The 14,961-nt window shown below is 39.1% G+C and overlaps 1 protein-coding gene across 1 annotated transcript; it reads left to right on the top strand.

Moving 5' to 3' along the window:
* Positions 1-243: 243 nt before the first annotated feature.
* On the top strand, positions 244-11,639 carry dnajc5ga (DnaJ (Hsp40) homolog, subfamily C, member 5 gamma a). Its single transcript, XM_029496623.1, has 7 exons — positions 244-391; positions 6,850-6,977; positions 7,435-7,648; positions 7,862-8,018; positions 8,553-8,731; positions 9,203-9,230; positions 9,659-11,639. Exons 2-5 carry the CDS (start codon positions 6,859-6,861, stop codon positions 8,726-8,728), a joined length of 666 nt encoding a protein of 221 aa, XP_029352483.1. The 5' UTR covers positions 244-391; positions 6,850-6,858; the 3' UTR covers positions 8,729-8,731; positions 9,203-9,230; positions 9,659-11,639.
* The last annotated feature ends 3,322 nt before the right edge of the window (positions 11,640-14,961 follow it).

Below are 14,961 nucleotides of genomic sequence, written 5' to 3'. Positions count from 1 at the left end.
TGAAATAGCTGATATTTACAGTTTTTTGTTCAACAATTAACTTTTTATTTCTGCTTCTTTTTTTTTTTTTTTAATTCTGTTTCTATAAATTGGTGATAAGGTTGATTGTAACGTTAATAAAGATGTTGTTTAAGCGTTTGGCTGTTTGGTTTTGTTTGGTTTTGCTTTGCTTTGCTTTGAAAGGTGGATGATTTCGGAAGAAACCTTGAAAGCAGCATCTCGGTTTCCTGGAAGGAGGAAGCAGCCAGTAACGGCCGGCGGGGGAGAGCCGCTGCGGGCGAAGAAAGCGGAGTCCCGGACCGGTCTAAACTGGGAGTGAAGACATTAAACAGGATGTCTCCATGATCCAGCTAACATCCAGGCGAGATAAACAGCGTTCATTTGACCGAAGGTGAGGCGTTTCTTTCTGGGCTTTGCTTCAAATTAGCTAGCGGCACCGTTAGCTAACGCTGCATAACCTCCGCCGCCAAACTCCGTTCAGAAATCGGCCAATTTAAGACCGAGCTGCTTCTCTCCCGCCCCCCATTAGCTTCACTTTGTATATTAAAATATTTTTTCTTTGTGTATTAAAAATATGCCAGGCTCATTTTAAAAACTCATCAAGTGCTGATTCTCACATACGACAAACGGCTCTTTGCTAACATTAATGGTGTGATTTCGCAGGGCGTTGGCAGCGCACATTATTGGGTTATTTATTACTATTATTGACATTAATACTGAAATAATTCAGCGTTAAGGTCCACTGAAATGATTAATATCTTTATACTAATATCAGGAAATAGTTCGAGCCTCTCTGTCTTTGTGTGCACTAACACACTAAGAATGAACTAAATTGCCTAAATTGTGAATGTAGTTTGGCGTATTCGTCTTTGTCTTCATGCTACAGCAGCTTTTCTGGCCACAAGTACCATCAGATATTCTTTAGGTGAACATGTAAAGTCCTAATGAAATGAAAAACCCTTGGTTGGGTCACATGTGTCATCTGACAGGTAGATAAAGTAAGGCTGCCTGTCAACACACGGACCAGAATGAGTGAGTTGGTCTGATTAAGAAAACCACTTTAGTCCCAACAAGGAGAAACTGAGAGATTGTTAAAATCTTCCCTGTAGACTTTTTTTATTTTTTATTTTGAATGACTGGGTGTAAAATGGAAAGTAACTAGTTCTCATGTGCAGGGAGATTAGTAAAGGATTATAGCCCCACAAGGACAAACAGACGACAACCACACGGCTTTCCTTCTTCAACCAGACCATCAGCCTCCTTCATTCGGATCAACCGGTCCCATCTTATGTTTACTGAGTCACCTTTTGCTGTTGTTTAATTCATATATTTAAATGGAAAGAAAAGGGGAGAACAGTGTAGTGGTGGACTGTCACAGTTTAATCTCTCTTGTCTAAATCAGGTTCCAATGGGAGTGTGCATGTGTGTTCATTCATGCCTGATCCAATGACCTAATTATATAAAAATGTAGGCTTTGTGCACTGAAATAAGTCATGTGCATGTGCCACCCCCAAACAAGTTGAGATATTTCAGATTATAAAAGCATTAAGCATTACCATTAAGTCATTAGAAATGGAGGAAGAAGAGTTGACATTTGTAAGTAAAAGTAGGGATATTATAGACTGAGCCTCTTCGCAGCCAACCCACCCAGCACAAAGAGATGTAAAACAACCAGAAATTGACCTCAAACCAGCCAAAAATGATTCAAGTATGATCAGGATGATATAATTCCAATATTAAAAGTAGTTAATGCAGAACAAGTGGCCATTGTTATTTGATGCTAACATTTTATCAAACATACATTGTTATGGTTGCTTTAAATGCAACTATCTTATGTAGGACTGCAACTAGTGATTATTGTCTCTCTGTATTTATCTGTTGATTATCTTCCTAATTAACTAACTCGCTGCTTGGTTTCAAAACGTTCTGATATTGGTGAGAAATGGCCACGATGATGCCCGTTGAGCCTCTTATGTCACCATAACAATGCTCATTTTGTAGTTTCAATACAAAGAGTCTCTCATGTGCTGTTTAAATTAACGAAATAGCTTAACAACAGTTAAAAATGCCATTGTAATCAGTTCACACAAGTGAACCTGAAGGCTCCACCCTCTCAGGTTTGAATGTTTCTCTGCTTTTATCCATTTTATATCACTATGGACTGACTATCGTTGGGTTTTTAGCTTGTTGAAATTGGAAGACATTGAGCTCTGGGAACAGCAATCCAACTCTTTCTGTGGCATGAATATCTGACTTGCTCATCTGAAATCACAAAAGCCCACTCAGTCATATTAGGTGACATGTTTGGGACTGTTGTGGCTCCTGTTTCTTGGGATAATTAACCTTTTCCCATTTGTCACATCTCTGGACCCGTGTAGGAGCAAACATCTTTCATTCCATTGTGTAAAACCACATATTGTTTATATGACACTGATGATATATTATAAACCAACTTATATTAAGAATGTACAAGAGATACAGAGATCAACATCATTTTTTTAATATCTGAACAAAGATAAAGAGCCTTTCTCATTTTCTGCTTTTGGCTCTCTGCTGATAGCTTTGTACATCATGACAGATCGTGGTTAAAGTTAGGGAGTATAATTTGCATTTAAAGCTCAGAATACAAAAGACCCACAGTTAAACATTTCTCATGAAATCCAAAGACCCCTTTGTGTCTGTCTCTCTATTAAGAACAGTACATGCGCTGTACATAGCATTGCTGCTGCGATAAATGTGGAATGTTTGCCTATCAGATTTTACAACCAACGCTGCAACGACTGCAGCTGGCCAATTAACCTAATAGACTTTTCTCTGCGTTTCTCGACCGATGGCTTCTGTGTGAGCTGCAGGCCGCCACTTTGATCCCTGCAGACCTCTACTGACAGCTGCTCTGTGCTCTTTGAGATTCACAGTAAAACTACAGCAAAAATGTCCATGGACTTTTTATTTTTTTCCCCTCGTCTGTGCCGTGGAATCACTTCCTCCCGTGCAGGATGCCTGGAGTATGCGTGAACTGTGTACTTGGCTTCAGCCAGATGCCATCTGGGCCTGTGGTGTTTCCATGGCTGCTGCTTTGATTTCCTCTTCTCAGGGTTTGTTTCATTCAAGAACCTGACCCGATTTTTGTTTTAGAGCATTAAATACAATAATTTAGTGCCAGATAGACATCAGGACACGCAGATGCGTTCACACTTTCAAATCTGCTGCTCAGGCTGTAGCTCATGATAAATCTTCAGATTATGCTTCAATTAGCTGTTCTAAACAATCCAAAGATATCTGGAAGCATCACATTTGATAAATCAGAAACATCTTAAAATAACAAAAACTTATACAAGAATCAAAATAGTTGCTGACACATTTTCTGTTGCAGCTCTAGCTGAGAATGCACTCATGTAGTTGGTCTTTTTTTATTTTCCCAAACTAGATGAGGAAAAAAAAAATTGTTTTTCAAAGTGTCAGTTAACTGCACCGTCTGTTAAATTAAAAAAGCTTAATTTTCCCTCTCACAGCAGGAGGCTGTTAACTAATCGGATCACAGACAATAGAAATAAAGCTGCTTTCTCTTGCACTGGTGCATTGAAAAGGGGACACAAAAAAATGACCTTAAAGCACAAAAGTCAGTAAAAGATGTTAGTTATCAGCCAAAGTATCTGACTCTTCTGAAAGCCACCCTCAGGATGGAAATCTAATTTTAGCAAATTACAAGCTTACAAGATTTTGAACAATGCCCGGTGTTGTTTGAAGGGTTGTTTTCCTTATTCCGAAACACGTTGGTGTCACTGAATGGCTATAATCACTTGAAGATGGATGTGTCAATGAAATATGAAAATAAGGATGGATAGATAGAGGTGATATTTTTCCACAGAATGCCAAACTATTTATATTTGTACCATTAAGAGACGATGACGATCTGGCCTTCATTTACATTGATCAGTCCTTCCATTCACTCATCTTAATCAGATTCATCATTGAAGAAGACTGAAGCTTATGTCCTAAAGTAACTTTGTTATAATTTGGCGCTATATAAATGAATTTGATTTGATCTAAACATGCCATCCTGTGTCAGTCTAATTGGATTTAATACACTAAGACTGTGATCTCAAACAACTACGAGAAAAAGCACAAAAATATAATTTTCTTCTCTCTTAATAACTTCAACATACAAGACTTTGTATTGTGCTTAGCTGAAATAACAAAAATCCTGTTCGGCCGCAGTATTAGCTGTTTGTAAGAACTGCAAAATTCATCCAGTTTTTAATCCTTTTCGAATCTGCCTCGTGTGTTTTCCGAAAAAAGAATAACATCCAAAGAAAATAGCCTTCCATATGTCAGCAGGCGTGTCTGTCAGTGTTAGTTTTGCCCAAATCATGATTTCAGTAATTTGGACTTATTTGGACTTTTATTGACTTTGAAGGGTTCCTTGGATGCTCTGAACCTTTTACCAAAGTTTCCATGAATGAGAATTCCAAACGCAGCAGTGGAAACGTTTAACAGAGGCTGTTTGCCCTGCGTCAGGAGCTGCAGCTGCTGTTCACTGGACTGACAGCTCGTACAGTATATTTCCCTCTGCGTCTGCTCTTTTTCCAGCTTGCACTGCACCTACTGTTTTTCACAGCAGTATACATCTATCGACACTTGCTTGGCTTGGTGTGTGTGTGTGTGTGTTTGTGCATGCAGGGCTGTCTAGCCAGACTATGACCAGCACGTTGGACTTCTCTGACATGGACTTGGATGTGTAATCTGTGAGATCAGCAAAATGTAATCTTCTTTTGTCAACGACCCGGACACCATGATGTGTGAGGCTGAACAAGAGTTTGTGTGTGTGTGTGTTCATTCAGCAGGTTAGTAAGAAAGCCCTTTATGTATTATAGATGTAATGTGTGTGTTACTGTTTCATTTTGTAGCAGTCATGATAATGGATGTAATCCAGCCTTTTAATTTGTTGACCAAAAGCTAAGGGTGAAATTCTACCTAACACCTTGGTCAGATCCTCTTAAATGTAGACCTTCAGGTGAAGATTATTTAAAAAATTAAATAAAATAAAATAAAATACATGAAGTGACACATCTCATTTGCCTCTGGCTTGGAGACCTGAGACTGTCTGGAGTGAGTGGTGTATTTGGATATCTTTCTCTAAACTCTGTGTCTCTGGGAAATTCATAGCAGCAGCATCAGCACTAAAGATGGTGATGACAGAAATAGCTGCACTGAACACTTGCTTTTAAGGACACGTGCACCAGAAACCTTAAGTCTGACGTCTGAAGAACATCAAACAGATCAGCATTAACATCTGAGAGCGACGCGTCTAATTAAAGCAGCGTTTATCAATGTTTTTAAAAATAGCTGGTAAGAGTCATGGTGTGAAAGAGGCTGATGAACCCGCAGAGGATCATCACGAGTTTCAGCTCATTGTTTGGTTCACCAGCCCACAACTTTGTTATTGTCTAGTCTGCAAACAGCAGGCCAACATAGTGTAACCGTGGGAGGCTAAAGAGCCAGATATTTCCCTGTGGAGGTGGTGGAGACCAAAGAGAGTGAACATTGGACTTAACATTTGACAGAGAGCCAGAATGAACGGCAACATAGCTCCATATCTGCTTTTAAAATAGTTCTTATGTGACAGAAAACTAATATCACCTTAAATTTCTATTTTTGGGGATAAACCTGTATCTCACCGGGTTCCATGTGACAAAGTGGAGCACTTGTTGAAATTTGAAAGGAAACTCCAACGAATGGAGAGTTAAATCAGCGGACTAATTTTTCCTTTGCAGCACAAATGAGCCATAAAGTTGTTGAAGAAAAATTGCAGCATCAGTGTCAGCTTCACTGGCAGAACCAGCAGGGTGAACAAAGGCCTATCAAATAGAAATTTCAGATTTCTGTTGACATTTGAAACCTCCTTTCTGTTTTTGGTGGAGCATACAGGTCACTTGTGAGGACTCATTACAGGCCGAGTCAGTCTGTTTAATAACACTTGACTTGGTGCTTGATGACAGTGGAGAGAAAAACTTCTTTTTAAGAGGCAGAGACTTTGAGCAGAACCTGAGTGAATGAGTGAACAACAAAGTACAGTGACACAAGAACAATAAAAACAGTGACAATAATGATAGCATCGACAGGAACAGCTTCAATGCTTTGTGCTGATGATCTAAAATGATGTTTATAATGCTGTATGTCACACACCCTCCTCTCTCACACATTGCAGCACAACTGTTTACATACAAATTAACATGGTAATCCTGCTCTTTGTCAACAGGAGGAGGGAAGAGTGAGACGTTCACAGCTCTTTGCTAGAATAACAACTAGACTGAGTCAGTGTTTCATTTTCACGTTGTTCCTTCGCTTAGCATCTCGTGGAAAGGATATAATTAACTATATCACTCTGTGTACAGGCTTCAAGTGAGTTATTTTTATTATTGGTTTATCTGCTAAACATTGTCTTGATGAGTCTATTATTCATTTGGATTATAAACTGTCAGGTATAAAATAGTTGATCTAGTTTTCTTAAAGGTCAGGCTCATTAACAAACAAAACAAAAAAATAATAAATACACAAATGAAACAAAAACTGTATTTTCAAAATGAGGACATTGGAACATGAGATTTCTGTATTTTTTCATTAAAATCACTTCAGCAGTTATTCTACCTTTAAAAATTTTTGCAGAGCAACTAAACTGTTAGTGAATTTACATTAACAGGTAAATACTGTCTCTATACTGCCTCTCCTTTGGTAAACAGCAGTGGAGGGAGGTTCCAACATGCTGCTACATCGGGTCTGGCAATGTGTGTCATAATACCTTGATAATGAAATTAGATTTGGTAATATTTTATTTCTTCATATGAACAGAGGTGAGCCATGGCTGACCCGAACTCCGCCCGCCCCCAGAGGAAGATGTCCACAGCTGGAGAGAGTGTGTACAAGGTGCTAGGGCTGGAGAAAGGAGCCTCGGCCGAGGACATTAAGAAAGCCTACAGGTGAGTGTGCAGTAATGTGAAGTATTCCTCCACTTTTTCAGCTGTGTCAGTTGACAGGATTAGTCTCTCCAGACTAGGCAGGGCAATCGCTCTCTAATTATTACTTTGGGTATTTCCTAAATCCACGGCCTGAATAATCCTGTTCTTCATTGTGTTGGCAAATGTTTCCTCCATAAGTGGTTAGATATGTCATGTGCTGATTAGTGACATTAAACCACCAGCTGTTGTAAAAGCTGCTATGAAAGCAAACCCTAAAAACGGATAATTCTTCTTGCTATTTAACTGTCTGTTCATTTTAGTGTAGAAAGTTGAAGTTAGATGATTAAACACATCTCCAGATTCCTAACTGACATCTTCACTTTGTTCTTCCAGCAGTTAAAAACTTAAAGTTTGCTATGCATTATCTGATTTTTCTTTTTATTTTTTCCTTTCTGCTTCTTGTCTCTCTTTCTGTCAGAAAACTAGCATTGAAATATCACCCGGACAAGAACCCAGACAACCCGGAGGCAGCGGAAAAGTTTAAGGAGATCAACAACGCCAACTCAATTTTAAATGATGAGACCAAGAGGAAGATTTATGATGAGTATGGCTCCATGGGCCTGTATGTGTCTGAACAGTTCGGGGAGGAAAGCGTCAAATACTACTTCCTCATGTCCAAATGGTGGTTTAAGGTGTGTGTTTTTATTTACACCTCTAAGCTATGTGGATTTTTTTTTTTTTAAACACAGATAATTTTCCTCCTTTCAGTATTATTACAGTCCCTCCAGGTTGAGTGCTTTTCATGAACCTCTTGCACATTAAGGAGTCGTGCTAATCGTGCTAAAGATTTAAGCAGACCCTCACAGAAATTTTCCCAGTGAAGACTGCTGTTGTTCCCGCTGCAGGGGCTGGTTCTGTGCTGCACGTTGTTCAGCTGCTGCTGCTGTTGCTGCTGCTGCTGTTTCTGCTGTGGGAAGTGTAAACCACCGGACGACGATGAAAGCTACCACTACATCGACCCTAAAGACCTGGAGGCTCAAATCGAAGCCGAGGAGGACGGAGGTGAGTGATAGCTTGAAGGAGAAATGTTAAACAATTTGAGCAGGGCAGCTTCGTTAACTTTTTCTTTAACTTTTTTTTTTTTTAAATGCCAGCCCACTTTGAGGAACAAATTTTAGAGGGAGTAACTCATCATTTACCCTCTGTTTAAAATAATTTACTCCCTTTTCTAGGTATATTACCTTAAATTGATAGTGGAGACATGCAGGGAAAAGAGAGAGAGAGAGAGGAGAATGTATAACAAAGCTAAAGGATGCTGCTCAAATGAGGCCTGAGGATCATATGTGTGCCGATAACGCTGGCAGCTATGAAGCTCAGTGGGTGAATTATTATTTCCTCCTTCCGTATGTAGTGAAATCACGTAACTGACAGGAGATATAATCATAGAGCCACAGCATTTTCTACATAGTTCTTTCGCTTTAACTCCTCTAATATCGCAGTAGCTTTGATAATGAAAGAGAAACTGAAGCCAGTGACTTTCTGATATAACATGCTCTCACTCTGCAGGATTCTTGTTTCCATGCTCCAACCCAACAGGTAACACAGTAATCATAGGCCAACCCACATCTAATCTTGGCCCAGAAACGGCAGAAGGCCAGAGTAAGCCCACCCCCTTCCCCATAGCCATGCCTCCACCTGAGCCCCAGGCGCCGACCTCAGCCAACCCAGCAGGGGAAGAAAACCCTGGAGAGACCTTACCAGAGTCAAAATGACTCGTAAGAGCCACGCCAGTTTTGTGTCGCATTGTCATCCATTCATTTTGTCTTGTATGACAAACCATCTTCGTCCTCTGTGTTTCCTGTCAGCTACCCGCTGAGCATCCCGTCGTTCATGTTCTGCTTCTTCACTCGTCCATAACGAAGCAGCCACCGACACTATCTGTCTAATCCCCGCCAACATTTTCACTGCAGCATTCATCACGTCGCACACGTTGTGTTGTTCCTCAGACTGTCCGACCTGTTGCCTGTCAGAAAATGAGCATGGCAGAATTAACAGCTTGTAGCTTCTAGTATGTCGTACTGTTGGTTTATTATTATTTGTATTTAATATTGCCTTATTTTGTTACTCAATATTTGTTCGGGCAGTTTCATTGAGAAGAAAATGAGTAAAACTAATTTAATATTTGTTAATTTTACAATAGTCAGCTTTTTATTGTTTAAACTCTGTTGTTTCTTCTCCTCCAACAGGAAAGCCACGGTGAGCCTCAACAAGCAGGTAAAATAAAATTTGTGATTTTATTTCTCCAAACATGTAGAAAGGAGTGGGTTTGCTTTGATTTTTAAATATTTCATGATGTTTGACTTTCGTGAAAATTAAACATTCATTTGAATTGATGTAGTAAAAGAGTTGGACCAGTTTGATTAATGATTAGGTGATGCCAGTCACAGATCTTAGTTTATACTAAAAATTTGACTTTTTGGTGAGTTTATCAGTAGAGTTTAGGGCAGAGGACAAAGTTCAGTCTCTGTCATGTTTCCATTTGTTTAACTTCAGTGTTTAATCTCTACAACAGTGTCTGCTGTCCTCTAAATTCTTGTGGGATCGACATGTTTGAATGTCACAGACAGCTGAAATTTGAGAGTCACTGCCAAAGATAAAAGAACAAATTCAGCAGTAAACACACGTTTCTTCTCCCACTTTAGCCTTTCGAGTCCTCATCATGACCCAGCCGCATTCGACTGCTGCCAGAGACCCAGAAACCAGCCAGCCCTCAGCCACCAGGCCCAGGCCCCCCTCCAAATCCTCCCCCTCAGCAGACTTCATCTACCCACCGGACAACACTTGCAAGGTGGGCACTTAAATCCAAGGAAATGGGTGTGGAGGTGTGTTCATGTAAATTAAACTAAAGCTGGACTTGGACCGCACTAAGACCCTCATTGAAACTTTCATCTCGTAAATAGAAGGTTTTCTGTAGTCCAACCGGGGCTGGATGTGTTATCCAGGTACGCAGGGCTATCTGGCTGAGCTACACACCTGAGCTCCTTACCAATCTGTTCTGGTCATCCCATTTCAACCAGTAAGGATGTGACACTGGGCAGGAAGATGGCAAAAACACGGGGACATGAGGACAAAAAGGCAGAACAAAACAAAACAAAACAACAACAACAACAACAAAAAAAAAAAAAAAACACACGATGGAAAGGGGATCCTCGTAATTTATCCAGACCAGGACTGGATTTATTTAGTCTTTCTCTCAGTTCCACCCTCCTTGTCTCCCTCTGTTGGTGAAGAGCAGGAGTGTTTTACATGTCTTCCCCATCTGCTTGTTTTGGAGTTTCCCTCCAAAAATACACACCGTTATGAAATTGGGTGCTACTCGTGATTGTCAGAAGCCAGCAGGAAAACAGAAATCAGGCGTTCAGACTGATGATGAAGATGTGGAATACCCCCCCCCTCCCTTTTTTTTTTTTTTAATTCCTTCATCCCATCGTCACTCATGGAACAGCCACCTTCAGTTAAATGTTGCATCACTGCCCACTAATGAAAGGAGGAGGAGGCGGGTCACTACTACATTTCACACTGAACGCACAATCAGAGATGTGACAGAGCCAAAGTGACTGCAGGACCGACACTCACAGATTATGTCTGAGCCAAAAAGAGGAGAGAGGGGATGTAGATCAGGAGGACAGTCGATGCTTACGACCCCAACATGCATGCCCCACCCCCCACCCCTTAATTGTACAGCACTGAAAAACACATCCCAGAACTGCTTAACCTAACCTTACAAACACAGTTACACACATCCTGTATACAATCACACACTTCTACCAGCCCTGACGTCATTGTGTGCCGACCTCGGCTAAAAAGAAGAAGAAAAAAACAAAGCAACTCCCAGCATAATATATATATATATCTTCAATAGACGACAACAGATGCCATACCACAGTAAAGACATGAAACGTTGAAGCTATAACTAATAAAGACTTTTTATTAAATGTTTTGTCAGGTCTACATTAGTGTGCTCATTCATTGTTATGTAGACCAAAGCTAGCAGCTCCATGTAGCCAGCAAGCCCACGGTGAGATAGGCGGAGGCTGATAGTCTCTGGAAATGCCTTTTGATCTGTAAGCCACAGTTCAGTTTGTCAAAGTTGTGTGTATAAAATGCGTTTAGGTATATGCACCTTGTGAAGTAAGTCTGTTGCCATGTTTTGTTTTTTTGTTTGTTTGTTTCGGGGTTTTAGTTCAGGCTGTAAATCTTTTCTCTTGCACATTTCTTGCTTCCAGACACACACAATAAAATTTACTTGATTATTGATAACCTCAGGTCCAGATTCACTAAGACTGCATTACAAAGGCAATCCTCTAATTGGACGAGACTTTTCGTTGATTTCACCTGAAGTTCATCTTCTATTTGATGGCGCTCATTTCACATCATTACAGATTTTGCGTCAGTCAAATGATGAATTTCCAGGAAGAGGATTCCCCTCCAGGACGTGACGGCGCTCGGCCTTGTGCAGTAGTTGTGTTGTCAGTCATGTTTGCGTCCCGTCAGACCTGCTTCTTGTATGATGATGGCAAACTCTTGATGCAACACTTTGATGTCATCTGTTTTCCAGCTCTTGCTGTCTTTGTTCAGTGAGATCTCCACCATGAATATTAAATGTATTGTGGATTTATTTTATTTTATTTTTTTTTCTTTCTTAATCATTATTCCTTTGGACACTTTTCGGTGATAAACGTTCATCAGCCGGCTTTGGTCACGTCTTACTGCTCCTCTCTGCACAAACCTTTAGTGAATCTGGATCAGTGTTGGTGCTTCACAGCCACCTCAACATCTTTCTAAGACCTGATTAGAGTTTTACAGATCTGATCTCAAACGCACATTTTCTCTCTCTCTTTTTTTTTTTTTCCCCAGTTTCCTTTTCACTGTGCATGTTCACTGAAGGTTTAAATTGGTTTTATTTGTCATTTCCCTTTAGATTAAGTGTCTAGTTTGTAGAGAGGACCGTTCTCTCATCAGTCACGGATAACTGGTCCAACTTCAGGGCTGCTGCTGATGAGTGTTAGCAGCCCTGATAGTGGGGAAGGTATCGCTTTATTTTTATTGTCCTGGAGAAACGTGCTGTAGTGTGTTTCAAGTGTCTGTAGTGGGGATTCATGTGGAAGTTTGTCTGTGGACAAATCTGTCTGTGCAATAAGATGCAGTCACACACACTTTACAGGTGCGTCATTAAAATCACAGTGAAGGCGGATTTATTGCTAGGTGAGGACTTCTGTTGCTTGTTTTTGTGTGGGTTTTATTTTCAGCTAAAATATTTTCCCTCTCTGACAGTGGGCTGAAATTTAAAGGTTAATCCTTTTGTTTCTCACTCGTTGTAAATAAAGTCCACAGTGTTCCTGTTTATTAAATGTACTACTAAGGTCAAAGTCGTCTCTCAGCTGCTGACGTCAGCATCGCCCGGTGAACTGCAATAATCTAATGTAGACCAGCTCACACGCAGGACAGCAACCAAGTTCTTTTAATTACAAACGGTCTGTCTTTAATGGATCACATATCAGCTTGAGTTTGTCACTGTCTGTAAACTTTTTTTTTAATTATTATTATTTTTAAACATCATAAATGGCCAAAACATACTTGTCATTTCAGGTATTTTCATTTTTGTCTAATTACAGATCCTTTGAGATCAAATCACTTCAGTTTAAGTGATGAGGCCATTGAGCACTGACAGGAGACATGTTATTTATTATTATTTTTTAATTGTTGTGAATAAAAAATAAAATAAAACAGCTAAATAAATAAAATTCCTAATTGTTTCTGGCATTGTTTTATGAACTCAGCAGTGTACATGAATTATTTTATTAAAATTTTTTTCTATATCACTGAAATTGAAAATCACTAAAAGTGATGATGGTTCTAGTTTGACTTGGTTTTTTAAATGAGTGCAGAGACTCAATTTACGAATGTTACTTTAAATGTGGTGCCATGCTAACGCTCATGCCAACAGCAGTTATCGTGCTGACGTTCTTCCAGGGAAAGATGGATGTTGTCCAGTGTGGCAATCTTTGAGAGCATCAAGTAAATATTAAATTGAACATAACAGTAGAACGTGATTTCATCATAGGGGAAGATTTTTTTATTTCTGGCATGTCAGTCACTGTTGTAGTTCCCTGTTGACAATCTGTAAATGACTTATCACAAAATTCAAATAAAAAAAAAAAAGTGGGATTTTAGAACTTCCTGTTTGTTATTTTGTCTTCGGCCAAATATGTTTACGTGTGAAACAACTTTAGCTTGGACATTCAACAGAAACAAGGACAGAAAAACAGACGTGTAAACATACGTAGAATATATTCATCAACGATTGTCCACAAGCCAGTCGATGATTTGCTTAGAATAAATGAAGGAGTGCTGAAATGAACATTAAATGGTACTTTTAGTATTTACGTTTGATCAAAAGTTAATTGTTTAGTTGATTTTCTACATTTTATTTCTGAGCTCTTTTCTGCTCAAAACTTAAAAAAAAATATGTTTCAAAATGATTTATTTCCAATTAATCAAAACAAGCTGCAATATTGTTTTATCAGCAAACTTAAAAAGGAAAAATAATTTTCAGTGGTGGATTAGTAGACGTTTCGTTCTATTGTGTGTATCTCTGGAAACAGGATGTGTGTGTGTGTGTGTGTGTGTGTGTGAATAAACAACAGTGTTGTTTATTGTAATGGAGGAGCATAGTTTTTGGTCTTTCAATGAATTTTGTCTCCATTTAGCCTTGCAGTCCAGCAGCAGCAGCTTCTTTGGCGTGCCGGCTCAGATAGTCGTTGATAATCTGGAGTCACAACAGGCTGCTGGTCGTGGAGCAGCGTGAATAGCTCTGTTTGTATGTTTAGCCTCGTCTGCAGCTGCCCTCTGCTCCGCGCCCTATAAATAGTCCAGTAATCCCATTAGTCGCTTAGTCCACTTATCTGACTTCATTCTGTTGATTAGCAAATACCTGCTGTGTTTAGTCGCCGCCAACTGACCCCGCTGTTTCACAGGAAGCTGACAAAGGTCAGAGGTCACAGACAGTAGGAGAGATCACTCAAATCAGTTTTTCCTTAATGGACTCAAACACAGATGATGTGAACAAAACAACCTGTTAAATGACTTTGTACAATCATTTCTGCTTTAAATTAAAAAAATAAAGCTGCAGTTCAGCTGAAGGTTTTTTTTTTTTTGTTTGTTTTGTTTTGTTTAATTTTCTGATTTAATTGGCTTGAGAAAAATCTCTGGCACATTACCATAGTTACTGTCTGTATTTTGAATACATCAGCTATAAATATTTCCTTTCAGCTTCGTATAAAGATCCAGTCACAGACTTTTTCTTTTTCTTTTTCTTTTTCTGGCTCAATGACTCAGACAAGCTTCACGTTTGAAATTTAACACGTCCCAGTGGACAGAAAATATGGATTAATTTAACTATAGCAATAGTTTTCTCAAATTAGAATATAATTTGTGTGTTTGCGTCTCACACCACATTGTTAGTACTAAAAATCTATTATCTATATAAGATTTCAGGGAGTGGTTTGGAAAATACAGAAAATTTAAATCTGATATTAAACTGTTGACTTCCTGTCTAATTGTTCCATATTATAATGACAACAGTTATTACTTATCACAACTGTATAATTTGTATTAAAATCCTTTAAGTCATCTTAACTTTTGATTTAAACCGAAACAAGAAAAATACTTTTATTAAATTTAATATCTGCATTTTGATTATTTGCTGTAAAGCTTTCAGTGTGGATTCTTTGACTGACACTGAATTTATATTTATGATATGACAGGAGTGTTGAATATGAATGTAGATTTTTTTCTGAGAATATTTTCAGTTTTACTTGGATGTTAAGTCTTCGTCATCCTCTTTACTTCATTATAATCCTGAATGTTAGAACACTAACAGAAACCAACAGTTTGACTTCAGAGGCCGACGGCCAGCTCAGTGTCACTAACCCAACAAAGACAT

This window comes from Echeneis naucrates, chromosome 24 (genome assembly GCF_900963305.1).
Source record: "Echeneis naucrates chromosome 24, fEcheNa1.1, whole genome shotgun sequence".
In the NCBI taxonomy this organism is placed as follows: Eukaryota; Metazoa; Chordata; class Actinopteri; order Carangiformes; family Echeneidae; genus Echeneis; species Echeneis naucrates.
This window is presented reverse-complemented; position numbering and strand designations above follow the sequence as displayed.

What these genes read in the sequence shown, in the direction of transcription:
- dnajc5ga (XM_029496623.1), top strand. Translation starts at nt 6,859, where the DNA reads ATGGCTGACCCGAACTCCGCCCGCCCCCAGAGGAAGATGTCCACAGCT. An exon ending in TGTCCAAATGGTGGTTTAAG is followed by an intron (nt 7,649 to 7,861) that starts GTGTGTGTTTTT and finishes TTCCCGCTGCAG; the next exon opens with GGGCTGGTTCTGTGCTGCAC. An exon ending in CGAAGCCGAGGAGGACGGAG is followed by an intron (nt 8,019 to 8,552) that starts GTGAGTGATAGC and finishes CCAACCCAACAG; the next exon opens with GTAACACAGTAATCATAGGC.